We start from the raw sequence: 19,387 nt of genomic DNA on the forward strand, positions 1-19,387 counted from the left end.
AGTGACTTTCACCACTCGCGATTGGGTCCAGTCTCCACGTCCTCTATACGTGGCTTTGGCTCCCGCTCCTACTTCCCTTGATTCGTGACAGCATATCTGAATATGTGTGTGTGTTTTCATTGCTTCATATATATACAGTATGTGAATGAGTTGCATTAATATGAAGCAATAATATGAAGTTTTTATTGCTTCATATGAGTTGATATATATATATATATATATATATATTTATTACTAGTGGGACTTTAACAAGTTACTTCTGATGAATTAATTACAACAAAAAACATAAAAAATATTTAAAATATTAGTCCTACCGGGAGGAGACCCTGGGAAGACCCAGGACTGGCTGGAGAGATGATGTCTCCGCTCTGGCCTGGGAACGCCTCGGGATCCCCCGGGAGGAGCTGTAGGAGGTTTGTGCGGACCAGGAAGTTTGGGCTTCCCTGCTCCGAATGCTGCCTCCGCAACCCGACCCTGGATAAGCGGCAGAAGAAGGTGAAGGTGAAGTGTATAATCGTTTTAATTTAATTTAAGTGGACAGTTTGCTCTCCAGCAAATATCGTTTAAGACACAGCAGAAGCAGCAGATTACCAAGAGGTTTGGTGCGACTATCAGAACAAAGGTGGCCTCTCTTTGTCCTCTGTGTTCTGCGGACTCACAGCTTCCATCCAGCATCACACCCTCCCAGCAGCCTCATTAATAACTCCACAAATGACAGGCTGGATCACTGGACGGTGGTGGGCAGCCAGTCGTCCATCTCCATGATGACGGCGGCTGGAGAGAGGAACGGCGGGCTGCCCTTCAAAGTTTGCTCTGACTGCGAGCTGAAGTGATCTGCAGCCTCGGTGCTGATGGATGGAGGCTGTTGTCGCACCGGGCCCAACATAAATACCTTCCTGTGCGTCGCACTTTGGGAACAATGGCTGCGGTTTATAGGTTGATCCTGCAGGAGGCTTTCAAGGTCACGCTACTTTATGAACTTAATAAAATTCTCTCACTAAATCAGAAGACTTGACGCCGACGTGAACACAAACAGAGGTCCGAGCGCAGCGATACAAGAGCGCCTGCTGCTGCAGTGCATCAAGGGACCTGAACTGCTGGGCCTGCTTTCATCCGATCTGAGCCGGGTCTGCCCCAGGACCTCCTCCCAGCTGTGGATGCTAGAGTTTCTGAGCAAGCTTGTGGAGCAGAAGAGGCTCTGTTTGAGCCTGAGCTGGATGACTGAGCGGCTCCATCTTATTAACATCATGTCACATGGAAGCATCTGACCCCGCGACCCAGACTGGCAGCCGGGTCACTGATACTCCCCCCAACAACCTTCCCTCTGAGCTGCGCACAGAAACATCTACGCGGCGCAACACAAATCCACCCTGAAGTGAACATAAATCGCCCAGAAATGAAGCCTGGTGACATCAGAGCAGTCAGATGAAGCGCTCACTGCGCTGTTCCACCGCGTGTTTCCTTCCTTTCCCTTAGGAGCCTCATCCATCCGCTCGAGAAAGGAGCAATGTTTGTCAAAGTTCTTTGATATCCAGTGCCCTCAATGGTGTCATGTGACTTCACTGACTAGAGTTACATTACATTAGGATTCTGTCGAATAAATATGTAAAGGAACTATATGATTCAAAGACAATTGAAAGGCTCAATGCGAATTATTCAAACTGTAAATATATAGTTTTCATATTATTTTAAACACTGTGATAAACTACCACGGCAGTCACCACAGGCGACAGGTGGCTCAGAGAGTGTGTTTGCTCAGACACATGAACCATCAGACAGAAGACTGGTCCCCACAAGTGTCAGCTCCCGCGGCCAGAAGGACACACGGGGGTCACATCACATATCAAGCGTTTCGGAATCCAATCTAAATCGCGGTATCATTTTCGCACCGTCTGAAACTTAAGGTGTGTGTGTGTGTGATGAGTGCGAGATGACGGCGGCACCGGCAGATCAGCCACGAGCAAATCAGAGGAGGAGCTCCTCACGCAACACCAGCCCCGGCAGGAAGCGCATCTCCATGATGGACGGATCGCAGCAGCAGCCACATCGGAGGACGCTCCTGATCTCCAACTGTTCTCCTCAAATAAAAGCTCATCATTCCTGCACTCACCTGAGGCAAACTGAGAACAAACAAAATCACAGCTTCAGGTTTGAAACAAGCCAATAACACACAAAAATACATCAACATGAATGAAACCAAACTGGAGCTATGGAAAAGTGACAAGAAGCAGGAGACCAACTCCCAGACTCAGCTATTGACTCCCTGGCTGCTGTCCTGGGCCTGAACCCTGATCCTCCCTGATGTAACCGGCGCGGCCTGTTGGCAGCGCCGGGGATGCGTGAGTGCTGGAAACTGAGGGCACGTGTGTGCCAGTGTTTCCACCCAAAGTTGCCTGGGCAGTTGTGACTGTCTGCTTACAGCTCACTCCATTACAACTCTAAATGACTAATTGATGGTGCCGGGACAGGTGACACCGTCTCCTCCAGATCCATTTACACCCTGCTCCCCGCGAGGCTCGGACTGGAGCGACACTTCTCCCTCACCTCTGTCCTCTCATCGCCTCCCTCATCCCCTCATCTCTTATTCATCCGCCGCTGGAGTACTGTTTAAGAGGCAGCTCTACAGACAGACAGGCGGACAGATGGAGAGACAGGTGTGGCGACATCCTGCCTTTGATGTGGAAGGCAGACGTGTGAGGGGGAGACAGACTGGATGTGACGGCAGAGCCGCACCTCTCCCGAGTCTCCGGTCTCACGCGTCTCCCCGGCCGCTGACCTCAGGTCGTCTCCCACTGTAGCCGGCCCGGGTTCAGCAAGAGTGGAGCTCCTACTAAGTCAGTCCACGGTAACTGACACTGTGGAAAGCAGCCGCCTACAGCGTGATCATCTTTCTCTCTGAGACAGGAGCCTCTCAAAGTCCACTATGAGTCAGCTGGAGACCTGGACTGGACCTGGAAGAACATGAAGCATCTCTGAGTGTTGGGTGTGCCGGGGGCATCCTGACGAATGAGCAACCTCTAACATCTTGTCTTGGGCTGGAGGAGCAGCAGCTCTAGTTTGAGTCTCTCTTGAGTCCAGAGAGATCTCAGGCTGTGTCCCATCCCTCCCTCTAACCCTGGGCTCAGCGCCTCACGTGTCAGTGTGGTGTGTCCCACTCCTCCTCACTGGCCGTTCACCACTTGAAATGATCCCTTCAAACCCAGGGAGCTCCGGAGCTGACTTGAAACCAAGTGGGAAGATGAAGTGTGGAGAGATGTCCAGGAGACCAAAGGACTTGATTGGTTTCACCAAACCAAGTGAGATGATCAGCGCAGATGCAAGAGGTTGCAGAAACGTTGGAGCTGCCATTTCCAAAACGTTGTCTCCAACACCGGATATGCAGGAAACAAAACGCAGCACGGCAGCCAATGACAAGGGGTCAGCCGCTTCACTTGGTGGTCGGAGGGCGCTTCACAGTGGAGGGCGCTCACAACCCAGTGCTAGTGTTAGGGGGAGACCTGGGACTCAGTTACTTCCGCTGTGCTTTACTCGTCCATCATGACGTGATCACTGCTTCACGGCACAGAACAAACAACGGCCTGGAGGAAGCAGCAGCGATAAGCAGCGGAGGCCAGTCAACCTAATTGAAAGGACAGAAACCCAAATATTGACCGGCGAACCAGCAGCCACACCTGACATGGCTCACGAGGGTGAAGGACGCTGCTCTAGATGACTGGTCTACCAGCCGACGTTTCCACGTTCCCTCCACTAGGAGAGAAGAGTCGCAGGTCACATGTCCAGTCCAAGCCTCAGCAACTTCTCATCGGGCCCCTCCCCACCCAGAGACCGGCGGCGACTCCACCCCGGGCTCCCGGCTGCTGCCCACTGGCCGGGTCCTCACACAAGCCATAGATTTGGGCAGCTGTGGCGGAACTCAAGTTGTGGCCGCAGCAGTGGTTATGCTGAGGACTGCACAGAACACACCACCCCAGGACGGATGCCCTGAAAACACTTCAGTCGGAGAAACAATATTCTGCTGAGGATTGGTTCTTATCAGAGGGAGCAGAAGCAGCAGAAGCGCTCCATCATTCTTTATCTCCCTGAGTTACAGTGTCTCTGTCTCCGCTTCATTTTCTCTGCTGCGCTTGATATTTACACCAATGTCAGCGTCCTCGGCAGCAGCAGGGCTCGGGAGAACCTCAGCTCAGTGGTGCCTCCAGTCTGACGCTTCACCCAGAGAGTCATGAAATGTAGCCACGAACATCAAACACTTTCTTCATCAACAGATCAGAAGATCATCAGGCTGAAGCCCACTGTGATGAGGATTCAGAGGCGTGATTTCGCTTCGCCGCTTCCATACGTGTTTGTGCTGGCAGTAAATGGCAGGATCCTCTTTCATGCTCTCTTTATCACAGGCGCCACAGACCCGCGGAGTGAAAGAGACACAATGGGGCTTGTGCTTGTGGACCTCGGCCCTCGGTGCTGATAGGAGGTCACCCTGCAGACTGGACCTGGACTGCTGCATCAGCTAATCTCTCAGTTTAATGGTATCAGGATATTTGCCACAAGAAGCCACATTTTTCAATTTGATTGAATTTGGTACACAAGCATCCGACCTGCTCGACCTACGTCCACCCCTACTTCCGACCACGGCCAGCAGATTCAATGTCTGGCAGCGCAGCGCAGCACAGAGCCATTCTTTTAGACTCTGTTTCCTGTGCTCCACACAGAGACAGCTCCGTGCCTCGCACGCTTCACTCTGATGGTGAGTAGATACAAGGACCAAGCACACCTGACCTCAAACACCCACTTCCCACCACCAACCAGCCACTCTGGCTCTGATTCAAACTGAGCTCACAGAGGGTAAACAAAGGTCCACCAGAAGCTGTGAAGGAGCAGCTCATCCCTACATCTGTCCCGACTCACGCCTGTGTTTCCTGCGCTCCACAGGTTACGAGAGCAGAGCCCACTGTTACATCACAGCGGGCTGGGCTCCGCCTCCAGCACATCTCAGACCCCGCCCACCTCCAGTTAAGATGAAGCCGTGGCTGGGAGGTGTCAGCTTGGCATCAGATCAGAGCTGGACTGTGTGACTCACAGTGGTCTGATCTTCATTGTCACACAGTAACTATCTCTGGTTGTGTGTTCAATAGGGCCACATGTCACTTTAAAAGACTCCTAAGTCAGTTAAAGCTCCATTAAAATAAGTCAGACATATTTAGGTCTGTGGAAGGACCTGCTCGGGAGCTGTCTATGGTGCTGAAGTGCGAGCGTGTCCCTGGTGAAGCCTGGTTCCTATTCTGTCCTCTGAATCCAAACAACTTCTGCTGTAAGGAGTCAGGACTGGTCTGCAAAGGTGCGTCTGCTGAACTGCTGCACTGAGTCAGTGTGATTCTAGTTGGAAGTGAATGAAAGCCAGAACCAGAAAGCTGAAGCCTTGTGAAGGACTCGACTGTCAGAAGAGCTTCTGAACATGTTTAAAGGTTGTCCGTATAGAAGTTGAGTTGTAATAACGCACATGACAGTGATGTTCCATTCCACTGATTTCCTTTCCGATCCGGTACTGATACTGAATATTCAGGCTGGTATTACAGACATCGATTCCTTAAGAATACAAGGATGAGTCATTTGCTAACATGCGAAATTTACTGCTGAAGTGGTGGTGACTAAAAGCGAACGAAAAAAGGCAGAAAAATGAGGACATATTAGTTATAGTTTTAGTCTGACGTCAAACGGGCCACATATGGCCCCCGGGCCGCACTTTGCCCAGGTCATGGTGAATTACCTAGGAATCCTTACATGATGTGTCGAGGCTAAAGTTGGGATGGGTGAGATTATTTCAGTGATAAACGTACTATTGCATCTTCTTTTTTCCTTTTTTTTTTTTACAGACGTCACACATCGCTTCTTGACTGTTGGTGGCGCTGAAGTAGCTCCACACATGGCTCCTCTTATGGTCTGCCATTAAACATAACGCACCATCTCAGGCGGAAGAAAAGCAGTTCCAGACCAGACAGGAGCTCAGTAGTTTCGTTACTTTTCACCGTGTTCCTGCGACGGATCTACATGACCTCAAATTCAAAAATCAAAAGTATTGATGCTTTGGAGAATGGATTTTTTTTTTGTCGGAGGTGTGGGGCTGGCACGTGACTTGCTCAGGCTGGCAGCAGGTCACAGAAGGCGACGTCTGCTGTGACACCTGCCACAGACAGATGCGGTTCCTCTTGCCTCCACCATCGACTCTGGTGAGGCAGAGGCAAGCATCCAACACGCGGAAACAACGAGCACGAATCGTGACGCTGCTGGCTGGACTCCGCTCTTTGGGGACCGAGTCCATCTGAAAGTCAGGGAGGCAAACCTCTCATTAAACAGACCTGCTGGATGCCAGAAGCGAGCGCTGGGACAGATCCAGCCGCCATCATGGAGGATGATGTGGAGGAGTTGGAGCCAAACTGCACCTCCGTAATGACCCGTCCCAGCACCTTCACGAGGCTCGCGACAGGAAGACCAACAACTGGAGTCGCTGTTTGTGTCATGGAAATACTTGGTTTCTCAGCCAGAGTGAAGGGCAGAAAACGCCTCCCCTCTCCTCCCCCTCTCACCCCCCTCCCCCCTCCCTCTGAGGAGCGCGGATCGGCAGCTCACCTAGTCCTGTTTGGACCTCAGCTCTGAACGTCCCGAAGCAAAGTGCGCTCTACAGCCTCAGCTCTGTCATGACCGTCTCAGATGACGGCTCACCGCTTTGAGAGCGCCATGGAGGAGAAGACGTGGATCTTACACACAGACTGCGGCTTGTCCGGCCGGCAGCGGCTGTGCCTGGCAGCGGTGCTGTGCTTGCTGACCTGTCCTGCCAGGACGGACGACGCCTGTCCGTCACGATGTGTTTGTGCCAGAGACGCGGGGACGGTGACCTGTGAGGACTGGTGGGACTCGGGGCTGCCAGAACTCCCCGAGTGGACCCGCACCTTCGTGCTCCGCGGGGGGAACGTGTCAACTTTACAGCGCGGTGCCTTCATGAACAACGGCAGCGAGTCGGAGGTCGCCGCTCTGTCGCTGTCCGGGAACGGGATCCGGAGCATCGAGCCGTACGCCTTCCTGGGGCTGACCCGGCTGCACTCGCTGGACCTCAGCCACAACCAGCTGGGCTTCCTGTCGGCCAGATCTTTCCACGGGCTGCAGCAGCTGCGCTCCCTCTACCTCAACTGCTCCCTGCTGCCGGCGGCGCTCGCGCAGCTCCCCAGCGCGCTCAGCACGGAAAGTTTGCGCAACCTGCACCGTCTGGAGTTGGCGGGAAACCGGCTCCGGTCCATCCCGCCGCTTCGGTTCGACCTCTACAACCTGCACAGCCTGGTCCTGACCAACAACTCCATCGAGAGCGTCGGGAGGGAGGAGATCAGCAGCCTGGACCGGCACCGGCGCACGCGCCTCTTCCTGGCCGCCAACCCGTTCCGGTGCAACTGCGAGCTGGAGGCCTTCTACTACTGGATCAAGAACTCGTCCCAGTGCCAGGACGCCGCGCGGCTGGTGTGCAGCGAGCCGGAGAGCAAGCGCGGGCTTCCCCTGGAGAAGCTGCGGCGCGAGGACGTGGACTGCGTCACGGAGAACCTGGAGGCCGTCTCCTACGTCTTCCTGGGGATCGTTCTGGCTCTGATCGGAGTGGTGTTCCTCATGGTTCTGTATCTGAACCGAGAGGGCATCAAACGCTGGCTCAACAACATCAGGGAGGCGTGCAGGGACCAGATGGAGGTCTACCATTATCGATACGAGCAGGACTCTGACCCGAGGCTGGCGAACGTGGCGGTGTGAGGAGCTGCTGGAGCGAAGCTCTGGCCCTCGCTCCAGCAGCTCCCACGCCCAGGACTCCCATCCCCTCCCTTCTGGTTCGTCCGTCACACCTCTCATGGCCAGGTCCGAGACCTCACCATGACTCAACCGTATCCACCTTCAGAGCGGACAACACTCCGTGGTTTATGGTCAGAGAACGGACAGATGGACAGACTGAATGCAAAACTGAAACTCAAAACCAAAAACCAATTTGGCCCCTGATCAATGAGTTATAATCACAGACCACCAGAATCAACCACTTATTTTGACTATTCACTGAAACACTTGCGTCACACTTCACTCTCAGCGAGTCGCCATCACAGCAGCCTCCACATCATGCACCGAGTCAGCAGTATTTTAGGAACCACGAGAGCCAGAGTACTTGGAGTAAACCACCTCACACTGGAGATCATTACAGGTCCTCACCGGCTGACGTCCATCACTTTCTCTCACCTATCTGAGACTGGCAGCCGGAGGAAGCTTGTCGGCAAAACCTTCCCAGGTTTTCGTTCAGAGAGACTCGAGAATCACGAGTGGATAAAGCGTCTTTTTGGGGCGAACGCAGGGAACCTGCTGTGAGTCCACACAGCGCAGAGAGCAAATCGGAGTTCCTGGAGGAGGCCAGGTCCCGTCACTCTGCTGGGACTCAGGTCTGAGCCCGTGTTTGGAGCGACGCGACCCAAGCTTCACGATCACAGCTCACTTAGTATCAGCGAACTAGACCAGGAAGCGTAACTGTAGATGACTCAGCAGGAGTATATGCCGTAAATGCAAAATAAAAGATGAAAATGGAACCGACTTGTGGAAGTCCTTGATGAAGGGGTCGGCCTGGAGGAAGGTCCTGTCTCAGGTGAGGGCGGCTCCATGTTTGGGTCTCCTGCACTGTTCAGCGTTGCTCACCACGTCATGAATGTCTGGTTATTACCGAGGGTCAGTAACTGCAGAAGCTTGCACTGACCTCACAGCTTCAGAACGAGGGTGCACGAGGGTGCAGGAGGGTGGGTGCTTGTTTGGGGAGCAGAGGAAGACGTCAACAAAAGATGACATGGAAGCGGGAGTCAGCGGCGCTCTCCAACATGGCTGCCATTCACGGTCACGGTCAGGAAACCTCTGACCCAGAAAGGGCGGGCGGGCGAGCCTGGCTGTACGTGTGTGAAATAATGCGCTCCTCTCATTACACTTCTGAAGACGGTCAAATTACTCCCACACTGGGCTGATGTGATGAGGACCTCCAACACCACTGAGCTCACCACAGAAGATGAGTCGCCTGCTGGGATTCCACTGGGACCCAACTCTGAATTACAGGTCGTGTCATCTAGTCCAACAAATACAGCGAGTTTTTAGCTCCGCCCAGAGGCATCACTTTCCTTATGATTCCAGACGCAGCAGTGTGTGATTCCTAACTTTGATCAGCAAGTGGAACCGAAGGGACGAAGCCATCACTTCACCTGTCGCTGCACAAGACAAGAGACGGACTGGACCAGTGGATCGATCGATGGAGTCAGTGCCAGTGCATAACTACTGCAGCTGCGTAACTTCCAGACAATAGGACGCTACTTTTTTCTGCCGGTCTGAGCCCTGTGGCTTATACAACAGTGCGGTTAATATATGGTTTTTTACAGGCACAAATGGATGAAATCAGAGGCTTCTTATTGACCCTTAAAGCCCTCAAAACGCACTGTTTCTGCCCACGTGTCCACGTGTCCACAGCTCGGTCCACAGAGTGGATCTCCTGGAGCTCTGGACTCCAGAAGCATCCGCTGAGACCGGCAGCGGTGTCGGAACTTTGGACACTTGGGAGAAAACAGGGCATTTTGAGGGCTTTAATGTGAATCAAAGATGTGCAACTCTGTCTCCAGACCAAGTGCGTTTGGCTCAAAAGTCTGAGACGTGAACACAAGCCAGTCGGGTTTTGTCCGCGGACTTGATCCGGGCTGGAGAGCTGCACCTGGTCTATTGTGGGAGCAGCGTGGAGCGATCCAGAGGCTCCGTGTGACGCAGCTATTTCCTCACTCTCCATGTTGGAGCCAGCGTTCTTAAGCCGCTGCACCACTGACCTGTCCACAGCACAGACAGCACCACTGCACCCGGGCCTATTAGGCCGGTGCATTATTATCATGTATGAACCAGATCTGTTTTCCTTTTTAAGTTTAGTGGGTGCTGCGCTCTACAGTCCGAAAATGACGGTAGATGTTGAAAGCAACCAACGCAGCGTCCAGGAGCTGCTGTGAGCACGCGGCGCACGAGAGCCAGAGCTGCTCGGGACAGTTTCCGACAGGTCGACTCATTTGTGACTCTGGGAGGAGCTGTTCTCCTCGACAACAGCACGACAGGACCGTGGAAGGCAGCGTGGGGTGATGAGCCAAACACAGCAGCAGCAGAGCACCTCTGGAGCCAGCGACATGTCGGCCAGCCTGCTCTCTCTCCCCCCGCTGAGGTGGGGCATCAGCGTGACCTCACCCAGGCCGTCAGCCGTCGACTGAACAGGCTCATTCAGACAAGCCTGTCGTCAAATCATCCTGCTGCTCCTCTCTGTCAGGAGCGCAGGTCTCTGGACCAGACAGTGACTCGGAAGGTCCTCGCGGTGGCGTTCTCACCGGCACCCAGCCTCCGCCGCTCTCACCTCCCCGCTCTGTTTTCACCTCTTCATTCAGGGATTTGATTCACTTGAGTGACTCTGGAAGGACGAAGGGACGGTGCTTAGGCTGAGCAGCGGCGAGATCCATTAGTGGTCAGACTCATGAATGACTCACCCACTGAATGGCAGGAAATGGGGGCATTTAACAGCAGTTTTGAACCTCCTCCATCTGTGGAGGCCAGCAGCCATGTGTGGGACTGTCCCCAACACACGCTCTTCGCCGCACTGTTATGTAGGAATGAAGTTGTTTTGAGGTCAAGGGTCAAATCTCCCTCTGACGCAGGAGGAGGCCGGTTCTGGTTTCAGTGTATCACTTGCATCAGTGTGCAGTTACAGTCAGCACACGTGTGGAGCAACACCTGCCATTCCTCCACATCCTGGGACTTTCACCTCCGTCAAACACGCTCAACTGCTGCAGCCAAGGAAACAGGTTTGTCGAGTCAACGGTCACTTCACCGCCGTGATCTAGTGTTTACAGGATGCTGACAGACCTGACAACCTCTCACGCCAGTCTTCCACGTCACACTCGAGCTACAACGCTGCGCCTCACTCACAGTCACTCGCGAACAGCGACGCACAACAAAACAGGGAGGCGCACACATGACTCTCACACACAAGCTCACTCCTGAATAACTAGGCTCCTTCACACATAAACAACCCGAGTCTGACATGCCACCACACAAACAACCAGCCAGATTGTAGACCAGACCTGCAGCTCGGGGGCCAAATGAGGCCCTTTGACTGCATTTATGTGGCCCATTGCACCTGACATTTTTGTCTGGTGCATTGTTTACACAACTGTCTCATTTGATTCTTTTTCTTAATTCTTCATCTTTCCTGTTGACAGTTTTAGGAGTATTTCTTGTCCCTTAAAATACATCAGAATTGAAAGTAGATTTTGAAAAGCATAAGACACATCGAGAATCTTTAAATGGTGTGGTTTAAATTAACTAAAACACGACAAACCAACATTTTATGTGCATTTTTGCAGTGTCGTTTCATAATCACACATGATGCCATCACTTGGTTTTTATTTTCTATTTTCTCTTACCCTCCTTTCTCTCCCCAAAACAAACATCAAAACACACACAAATCACACTTCTATCCAAGGAAATGCATCAACACCCAGTCGGAAAACACAGCAATACCATGAAGCTCCTAAACACACACGCACACACACACACACGTGCTACACAGGGTTGAATTGCAACGAAGCACAACACAGCAGAATGTCCTCCTAAAGCACAGTCACAGGTACAGTGAAACACACCGCTACCATTCCACACACTCACATCGGCGAGCTACACCAAAACAAACCCTTCAGACACACGAGCAAACACAGAGGAGGAGCTGCACAACGTCAGAGACACACGAGTGATTTGACTCCCCAGCACGCCTCGCTGGTTAGATGTTCTTCACAGCTGCTTCACACGTCGGTCCAGACAGGAGGAGCAGCGATCCGCAGGGCTCTCGTCTGCATCACAGAGCATGGGAACCAGGAGGAGGCACCTGAGTCTGCCCCCGCACAGGTCAAAGGTCAAGATCACAGCTCGGTGGGGTCGATCGGCCTCCGACCCGGAGGCTGCGTCTCCACGAGCCAACCACAGATCAATACTCTCATTAGCGAGTCATGTCAATATTTAAGGAGAAATACCCGACGATGTCAGAACAGAACCAGAGGCTGGATCAACAGACTGGTCAAGGCTGAGCACTGTGAATATTTCATGCGTCCTTCAGCTGCCGATCTGCAGGGAAACTCCAAACTGACAAGCCGTCGCTCACCAGCTGAAGTGCGCCGCTCCTTCTTCTGACCACTGGATGAACTCTGCTGCTGCAGCAGCACATGCCGCTCCAGTGAGTGCACTCTTCTGCTCACATGTGAGACAGGAATGTGCAGACTCCCATGAATGAAATGCAGGACAGGCGGGAGGAAGAGACGGGACTCACTGGTGCAGCGTCACCCCAACACTACACAGACACACAAGCTCATGGTCCCATCATGTTGCTCTGGAACTTTGGTGCCACATCTGTAAAAGATCTGCCATCAAAGCGAGGACATTTTTGGCCGCTACAATCAAAAGCAAAAAAGCCAGGGATTCGCATTGGCAGGTCGGAGCGACTGTAAAAATGTTGAAGCTCTGAAGTGAGGAGTCCTAATATGATGCCAGGGTTTGGGCTCATCTGACCAAAAACACCACTAATCCCCATGAACTTTTAACCCTCATGTAGCCCACAACATCTGCCAGGTTCTCCCTGGAGACGGCCTTCTATTGGGGCTCATGCTACACATGGTATCGGCATCATCACGTCACCTACCAGACTGACAAGGAGCCGCCTGAGGGACTTGGGTTTGTCCCCACCTGTCGGTCTGATGGCAGACCTGAGGGGCGTCAGAGAGCAGGACAGGTCACCTCCAGCCTGCAGCTTCATGTCTGGCTCTTAAGACTCAGCACTGTTCATTTAGAGGCCGCGCTTCTATTTAAACTCCTCTTTGATCAACACAAAGGAGCGGATGCTCATGACCAGATTTGGCTCTTATTTAGGAGCATGACACTTTCCCGAGGCCGACGTGGAAGAAGACGCCTTTGATCACAACGCAGCACGATGACCACGGACTGAAGGAGCCTCACACGCCTCTCAGAACGTACTAATGGGGCCGCAGGGGAGGGAGGCCTGCTGGTAAACAAACCTGCTCCGGAGGCGTCTCTGGACTTATTAGTCGCATTTTGTCGAGGAAAGAAAGTGTGAGAATAATAATCATGGATCACAGACCGAACAGGCACATCCGCCTCACCTGAAGCTGAAGACTGGACTGGACTGCTTAGATCATCAAATATTTGGGCTGATGATGACTTGGGAGAAACATTTAAAAATGAAAAGACTTCTCCATGTACAGCATGACATGACATGCTGCTTCATAACTTTAGTTCCTCCAGAACACTTTCGATCTGAGCATTTGGCAAACGTATCTTCTCCTCCTGGGTTCAAGAGAAGCGAGTTACAGCTCCAGTTGTGCTGACTGGACCGAAGCATCAACAACAACAGCAGCTGTTTTGAGACAGAGCCTACTTTTAAGATGAAACCTGGCCAGCTGTGACTTTACTGCAGGAGGTCAAACACGGGCTGTGGATGGAGCAGAGGTCCACGCTGGTGATGACCTCACTGCTGCAGCCATCAAGAGGCGGCGGGACTCATCACCGAAGCTCAGCTTCTAAACAGGACGGCCCTCCCTGATGGGGCTCCACCAGCAGCGCTGCGTGCACAAACACCTCTGTGCGTGGCCACATCCTGAAGGAGCCCCCCCCCACACGGAGGCTCGGCCACTGGTGGACAGCGTGAGCAGCTAGTCCCCAAACAAGAGCTACCAGAGGAGGACACCACACCTGCACCTCTGTCTAAGTCCTTCACCTTGATTCTTCTTCTGTCGCCTGCAGTGTATTCATTCAGTGTTTATCCTGAGTAAAAATAACAAGATGGAGAATCCCCTCTTTCTTCACCATGAGAATTAAACCCTCCCTCGGATTGCAGATTATATTCATTAGGATTAAATGTGTTTGCTGCAGACGAGGTCACCTACCAGAACTCTTTGATGATGACGTCTAATCGGGGCTCAGGATTCCCAGGATCCAAGGAGCAGCGGGGGTCGCCTTTTGTTCTGGGGTCACTGTGACCTAGTGGGTGAAACGAGGCGTTACATCCCAGCAAGTCTCCAGGACACTTCAGTCGCCATGTAACATAAAGACCGTGGAGCTCATCACATCAACGGACATACACACAATAAGAGATGACAACTGTCACTTAAGTGACTTGAGATGTCACATCCGTCACAATAAGAGCTTTTTTATATACAGTGGGGCCAGTTGCCAGTGCAAGTTCTGCCACTTAAAAAGATGAGCGAGGCCTGTCATTTTCATCACAGGTACACTTCAACTATGAGAGACCAAATGAGAAGAAATAATCCAGAGAATCACATTGTTCCATTTTTAATGGCTTCATTGGTCAATTCCTTTGGTCAAAAACAAGTCATCTCAATACCTTGTGATATACCCTTTGTTGGCAATGACAGAGATCAAACGTTTTCTGTAACTCTTCACAAGATTTTCACCCGTTCCTCCATGCAGAGTGCCTCGAGAGCAGCAATGTTTTGGGGCTGTCGCTGGGCAACAGGGATTTTCCCCTGAACTCCCTCCAAAGAGTTTCTATGGGGTTGAGATGTGGAGACCGGCTGTAGGCCACTGCAGGACCAGGAAACGCTTCCGATGAAGCCGCTCCTTGGTTGTCCGAGCGCTGTGTCTGGGATCGTTGTCATGCTGAAAGACCCTGCCACGTTTCATCCTCAATGCCCTTGCTGATGGAAGAAGGCTTTCATTCAAAATCTCACGACACATGATTCATTCTCTCCTTTACACGGATCAGTCGTCCTGGTCCCTTTGCAGAAACACAGCCCCAGAGCATGACGTGTCCCGCCCCAGGTCTTTCACTAGGTCCCCCCTGTGTGGTTCTGGGATTTTTGCTCAGCGTTCTTGTTATGTAGCTCCCACAGAGGATTTCTTCTCACCAAGCTGCTTGCCTTGTGCAGATTCAGTCTTCCCAGCCTGGGGAAGGTCCTCTGACAGCTCTTTGCTCTTGCCCATCGTGGAGTTTGGCGTGTGAGGGTTTGAGGTTGTGGACAGGTGTCTCTTATACTGAGAACCAGTTGAAACAAGAGCCATCAATACAGAGCAGGAGTGGAGGTCAGAGGAGCTCCAGGTCTGTGAGAGGCAGAAATCTTGCTGGTTTGTAGGTGACCAAATACTTATTTACCAAGGACTTTACCAATGAAGCCATTAAAAATGGAACAATGCGATTCTCTGGATTATTTCTTCTCATTTGGTCTCTCATAGTTGAAGTGTACCTGTGATGAAAATGACAGGCCTCGCTCATCTTTTTAAGTGGCAGAACTTGCACAACTGGCGGCTGACGAAACACTTTTCGGCCCCACTGTATATACATTTAATGTCGCTGGCTGTTTTCTGTGGCGCCACAAGAGGGAAGTGTTGCGTCAGAGACTATTTTTGCAGCTTTATTTTTGTTGTCCACCTTTCAAATCATTAATGATGAGCGAACAGTCGCTAAAATGAAATAAAAAGCAGCATAAATAAGAGTGTCACTGGAACGAAAATGAGATAATTGCCAATGAACGTATTGTTACCTTTCATTCTGGCTCATAACACATGGAGGAACATATATGAAGGCTGAATATAATTGGATCAGGTCCGGTTTCGCCGCGTCACACTGCAGTAGATCATCGAGACGCGTTTTCACTCGCGCTGGGGGAACTTTTTCTAGACGGAACTATTTGTCAGCTGCACAATGGTGCTACATTGAAATGGTTCCGACTGACCCTCCTCACGTTATGACACGAAATCACGGCAAAACAGACGTGTGATAAAGGTAAGAGCTTTGTAATGTTGTTAGAGCTCAACGTGGATATTTGTGTTTCATTATCGTCGCGATATCTGGACGTTTAATCATGTATCTGTCGCGGTCGTGTGGCTGAGACGTTTCCACGTGACAGAGTTTCACATTAGAGCGTTCAGTCTCTCTGATAATACACAAAATAATGTCTGCTGTATCCGAGAAATCGTGGGGAGAAACCTCGTTAGCGTGTGGACTGAAGGGCCAGCGCGGTGTTGTTAGTTTTCAAACAGCAGCCTGTGTATCTCCGTGTCTTCCCAATGATGGCGACAGTGGTGTCGACGCAGAGCTGTGACCTTTCTTTCACCTGCCGACAGTGGGACTCGCCTCCATGGCCTCTCATGACCGCAGCAGGAGCGAGGAGCAAGACGACCCGCTGGACAGGATGATCTCTCGCACCGGCTGCGCCCAGCTTCACTACGCCCTGCAGGAGTGTATGGCGGAGCAGCAGGACTGGCGCCTGTGCCAGAGCCACGTGCAAGCCTTCAAGGACTGCATGAGCAGCTTCCAGAAGAGTCGCCAGCAGCTGATCAAGCAGTCCGAGTCAGCCCGCCACTCCGACCCAGCGGAGCAGGTCTCCAGCCGAGTTGAGACGTGAGACTGACGGTTCCTGGAGCAGGTGTGAGACTGAAGCGCACCTGTGTTTGAGTTTCACTCTCTGTCCTGCAAGCGTTTTCATGGAAATACATCCTTACATTTGTCTCAGAACTGAATTAAATTAAACCTGAATTAAATTAAACCTTGTCAGTGATGTTCAGAATAGTATTGTGGGATCGTCCGCCCGACGTTTGAGAGAGGGAACTGTGAGTGATTCCTGTCAGATTTTAGTTTCATATAAGCTAAACACTCGAGTCACACAGACATGAAAGAGGGCTGTGGTAAGGCAGAGGTCTTGGGTTTGAGATGTGGAGAGACAGGAGCGTGTTGCCTTCACATGTTGCTTCACAGGAAAGTGGCGTGTGTCTTTGACTCTCTGGTGTCAGTGAGGCGGGGAAGAGTCCCTTCCATCCTCGCTGGGCTTGACGACTTGTTTTCTGACCTGGAGCGGGCGGCGCCCGCCGACTCTCCGCAGCCTCTTCAGAGTCACTTGGATCTCCTGCGTCTGCAGAACATAAATGATGGGGTTCAGCATGGGGGGCAGGATGGAAGTCAGAGACAGGTTGATGATCCGGATGTTCGGATGAGTCACGGGAGCGAAGCGGTAGATGAATATGACGGGCAGGTAGTAGATGGAGACCAGGGTGAGGTGAGCCGAGCACGTCTTCAGACCCTTCACTCGCTCTCGGAGCGTGGAGATTTTGATCAAAGCCCTGGCGATGAAGCAGTACGTGATGAGGATGAAGACCAGAGGAATCCAGAGAATCAGGGCCGAGCAGACGTTCGCGATCACCCTGCTGGGCGTGTAGTCGTTGCAGGCCAGCCGGTACACGGGTCCGTGGTCACAGAAGTAGCTCCTGATCACCACGGACCTGCAGATGGACAGTCTGGTGATGAACCCCACCGCAGTCAGCGTGAGGGTGGCGGACAGGAGCCACATCAGCAGGACCAGCCTGCGCATGGCCCGGTGGGTGATCCTGACCGGGTACTGCAGCGGGAACATGATGGCCACCAGCCGGTCGAAGGCCAGGAGCACCAGGTTCAAGGACTGCATGGACGTGAAGACGAACATGAAGAACATGTAGGTCAGGCAGCTGCTGTAGGAGATGTCGTGGCGGTCGAAGAGAAAAGTGTCCAGCAGCTTGGGCACCAGCGTGGTGCTCAAGAGCACGTCGGACAGCACCAGGTTGAACACCACCACGTACTTGGGGTTTCTCAGGCTGTGATCCCAGACGATCAAAGCCATCACGAAGGTGTTCCCCACCATGGACACCACGTAAATGATGACCAGGCAGACGTAGTAGTATTGGATATTGGGGATTCCTACCAGGCCACCGATGGTAAAGTGTGCCGGGCGCACGTAGGTGATGTTTCTGCCCGCAGCAGAGTTGAAGAACTCCATCTGAAGACTGGAGCTCCTGCGACGGAGCGAGGGTGGCTGGAGCTCTGGCGAGGAGCTCAGCCGTCAGCCGAGTGAGAGGAGCTTTATGAGATCAGGGCAGGGAGGGGTGTCACCTCTGCCACGAGCTGCTCTCCTGTGAGGCCACAGCCCTCAAACCATTGCATCATCTCGTCTGGTCTGCACTGTGCTGTCGCCAAACTGTGTCGCCAAGCTCAGCGCCCTCCAGCGGCTGCGCCCGCCCCAAACGACCGACCACCAACAGCACAGGTGGCTCAGGTACAGAAAGGTCACGCTGAGCTAAGGGAAGCGAGGAGACTTCCCAGGCTGCCCCGCCTGGCTCTGCCCCGGGGCCTCCACCGAGGCCATGCTGATGTGATGCCTCAGCAGGCAGCGGTTCTACAATGACGACTGAGCTGGGAACCTAACTGACCTGACCCTGCCGTCAGGCACCAACAAGCAGCTGGGGTGCAGCTCCGCCCCCCCCACTACTCAACTGAAGCCACGAACTGGAGGATGAATGGGTTTAAAATACAGCAGGTGAAAGCTGGCGTCATGGCAACAGTGTCCCCTCTCAGCAGCTCAACATGAAGAAATGCCACTGTGATGTTCCACTTTCACCACCGGACCTCTCCAGTTCAAGCAGGGCACATCATGTTTGAAAGACTTGAGTGACTTCAGCTGACCTGGGGGCCATCTCAGATGGAGACGCTTCCATGTCCAGCTCACATCGCCGACCAGCTGCCGTTGTTTTCCATTGACGCGCATGTTCTCCGTCACACACACAAATGTTTCCGGCAGCGTTTGTAGTGGTGCTGCATCTTCCTCCTTAATCTGAAGGGATCAAAGTAGGACATTAAAAACATGGTGGAATATTCCAGACAGACAGAAGAGAAAACAAGGGTCGCATGTCAACAGACTCTTCATCCTGTGATGTCAGCAGTTGGCTTGGCCATTTGTTACACCGTCATCTCCTTGTAACACCGCAGTGAAGAGTGATTCCTCAGACTCACTCAGAGTCCTAGATGAGCGTCATCTAGGACTCAGGACAAACGTAAACAAACACGCAGCAACCAGCGTTGAAAGGCGGTGGCTTTCATTTTAAAGAGTTGACTGAAAACACCACGCTCATCTGTTATTGTTGTTTGTCTTTATTCAATGATTTATGTTGTTGAGCACTGCACGATGTACCGAAACACTTTCTTGGGGCAATAAAGCTCGTTCTGGTTTGTGATCTGTCACCGCACTCTGCTGCCCCTGCTGGAGACATGCAAGCACTGCAGCCACCCGCAGCCACCTGCAGAATAGAACTCAAGAAAAGCAGATTTCAAATGTCGTCTGAGCAGATGTGAGACAGAATTTGGCGTGAACACTAGTGAGGCTCTCAGAGGACAAAGGTCATTCTATTGTCTTCCACATGGTTCATAATGATTTACATAATGATCTACGCTTCATTATTGTCATGTACGGATGATGGAAGAGGAAACTGTCCA

At 52.3% G+C, this 19,387-nt stretch overlaps 3 protein-coding genes across 4 annotated transcripts; 2 read left to right on the forward strand and 1 right to left on the reverse strand.

Annotated features, from left to right (window-relative positions):
• Positions 1 to 346: 346 nt before the first annotated feature.
• LOC128748151 (olfactory receptor 1500-like) lies at positions 347 to 17,954 on the reverse strand. Of its 2 annotated transcripts, XR_008412757.1 has the most exons (3): positions 15,633 to 17,954; positions 14,019 to 14,112; positions 347 to 474 (listed from the first exon to the last, which is right to left on the reverse strand). XR_008412757.1 is itself a non-coding variant. In XM_053846593.1 (2 exons), exons 1-2 carry the CDS (start codon positions 17,895 to 17,897, stop codon positions 14,041 to 14,043), a joined length of 1,032 nt encoding a protein of 343 aa, XP_053702568.1. In that variant the 5' UTR covers positions 17,898 to 17,954; the 3' UTR covers positions 14,012 to 14,040. The 2 variants fall into 2 exon arrangements, 1 of the variants encoding a protein (XP_053702568.1); XM_053846593.1 differs by lacking the exon at positions 347 to 474 and having other exon boundaries at positions 14,012 to 14,112; positions 16,938 to 17,954.
• Positions 6,706 to 8,352, forward strand: waif2 (Wnt-activated inhibitory factor 2). The gene has a single exon (XM_053846509.1). It carries the CDS (start codon positions 6,706 to 6,708, stop codon positions 7,783 to 7,785), a length of 1,080 nt encoding a protein of 359 aa, XP_053702484.1. The 3' UTR covers positions 7,786 to 8,352.
• Positions 15,799 to 16,621, forward strand: LOC128748153 (cytochrome c oxidase assembly factor 4 homolog, mitochondrial). The gene is made up of 2 exons (XM_053846596.1): positions 15,799 to 15,874; positions 16,216 to 16,621. The coding sequence occupies exon 2, from the start codon at positions 16,230 to 16,232 to the stop codon at positions 16,494 to 16,496; it is 267 nt and encodes an 88-aa protein (XP_053702571.1). The 5' UTR covers positions 15,799 to 15,874; positions 16,216 to 16,229; the 3' UTR covers positions 16,497 to 16,621.
• Positions 17,955 to 19,387: the final 1,433 nt, after the last annotated feature.

The sequence above is a fragment of the Synchiropus splendidus genome, chromosome 17, assembly GCF_027744825.2.
Source record: "Synchiropus splendidus isolate RoL2022-P1 chromosome 17, RoL_Sspl_1.0, whole genome shotgun sequence".
Classification (NCBI taxonomy): Eukaryota; Metazoa; Chordata; class Actinopteri; order Syngnathiformes; family Callionymidae; genus Synchiropus; species Synchiropus splendidus.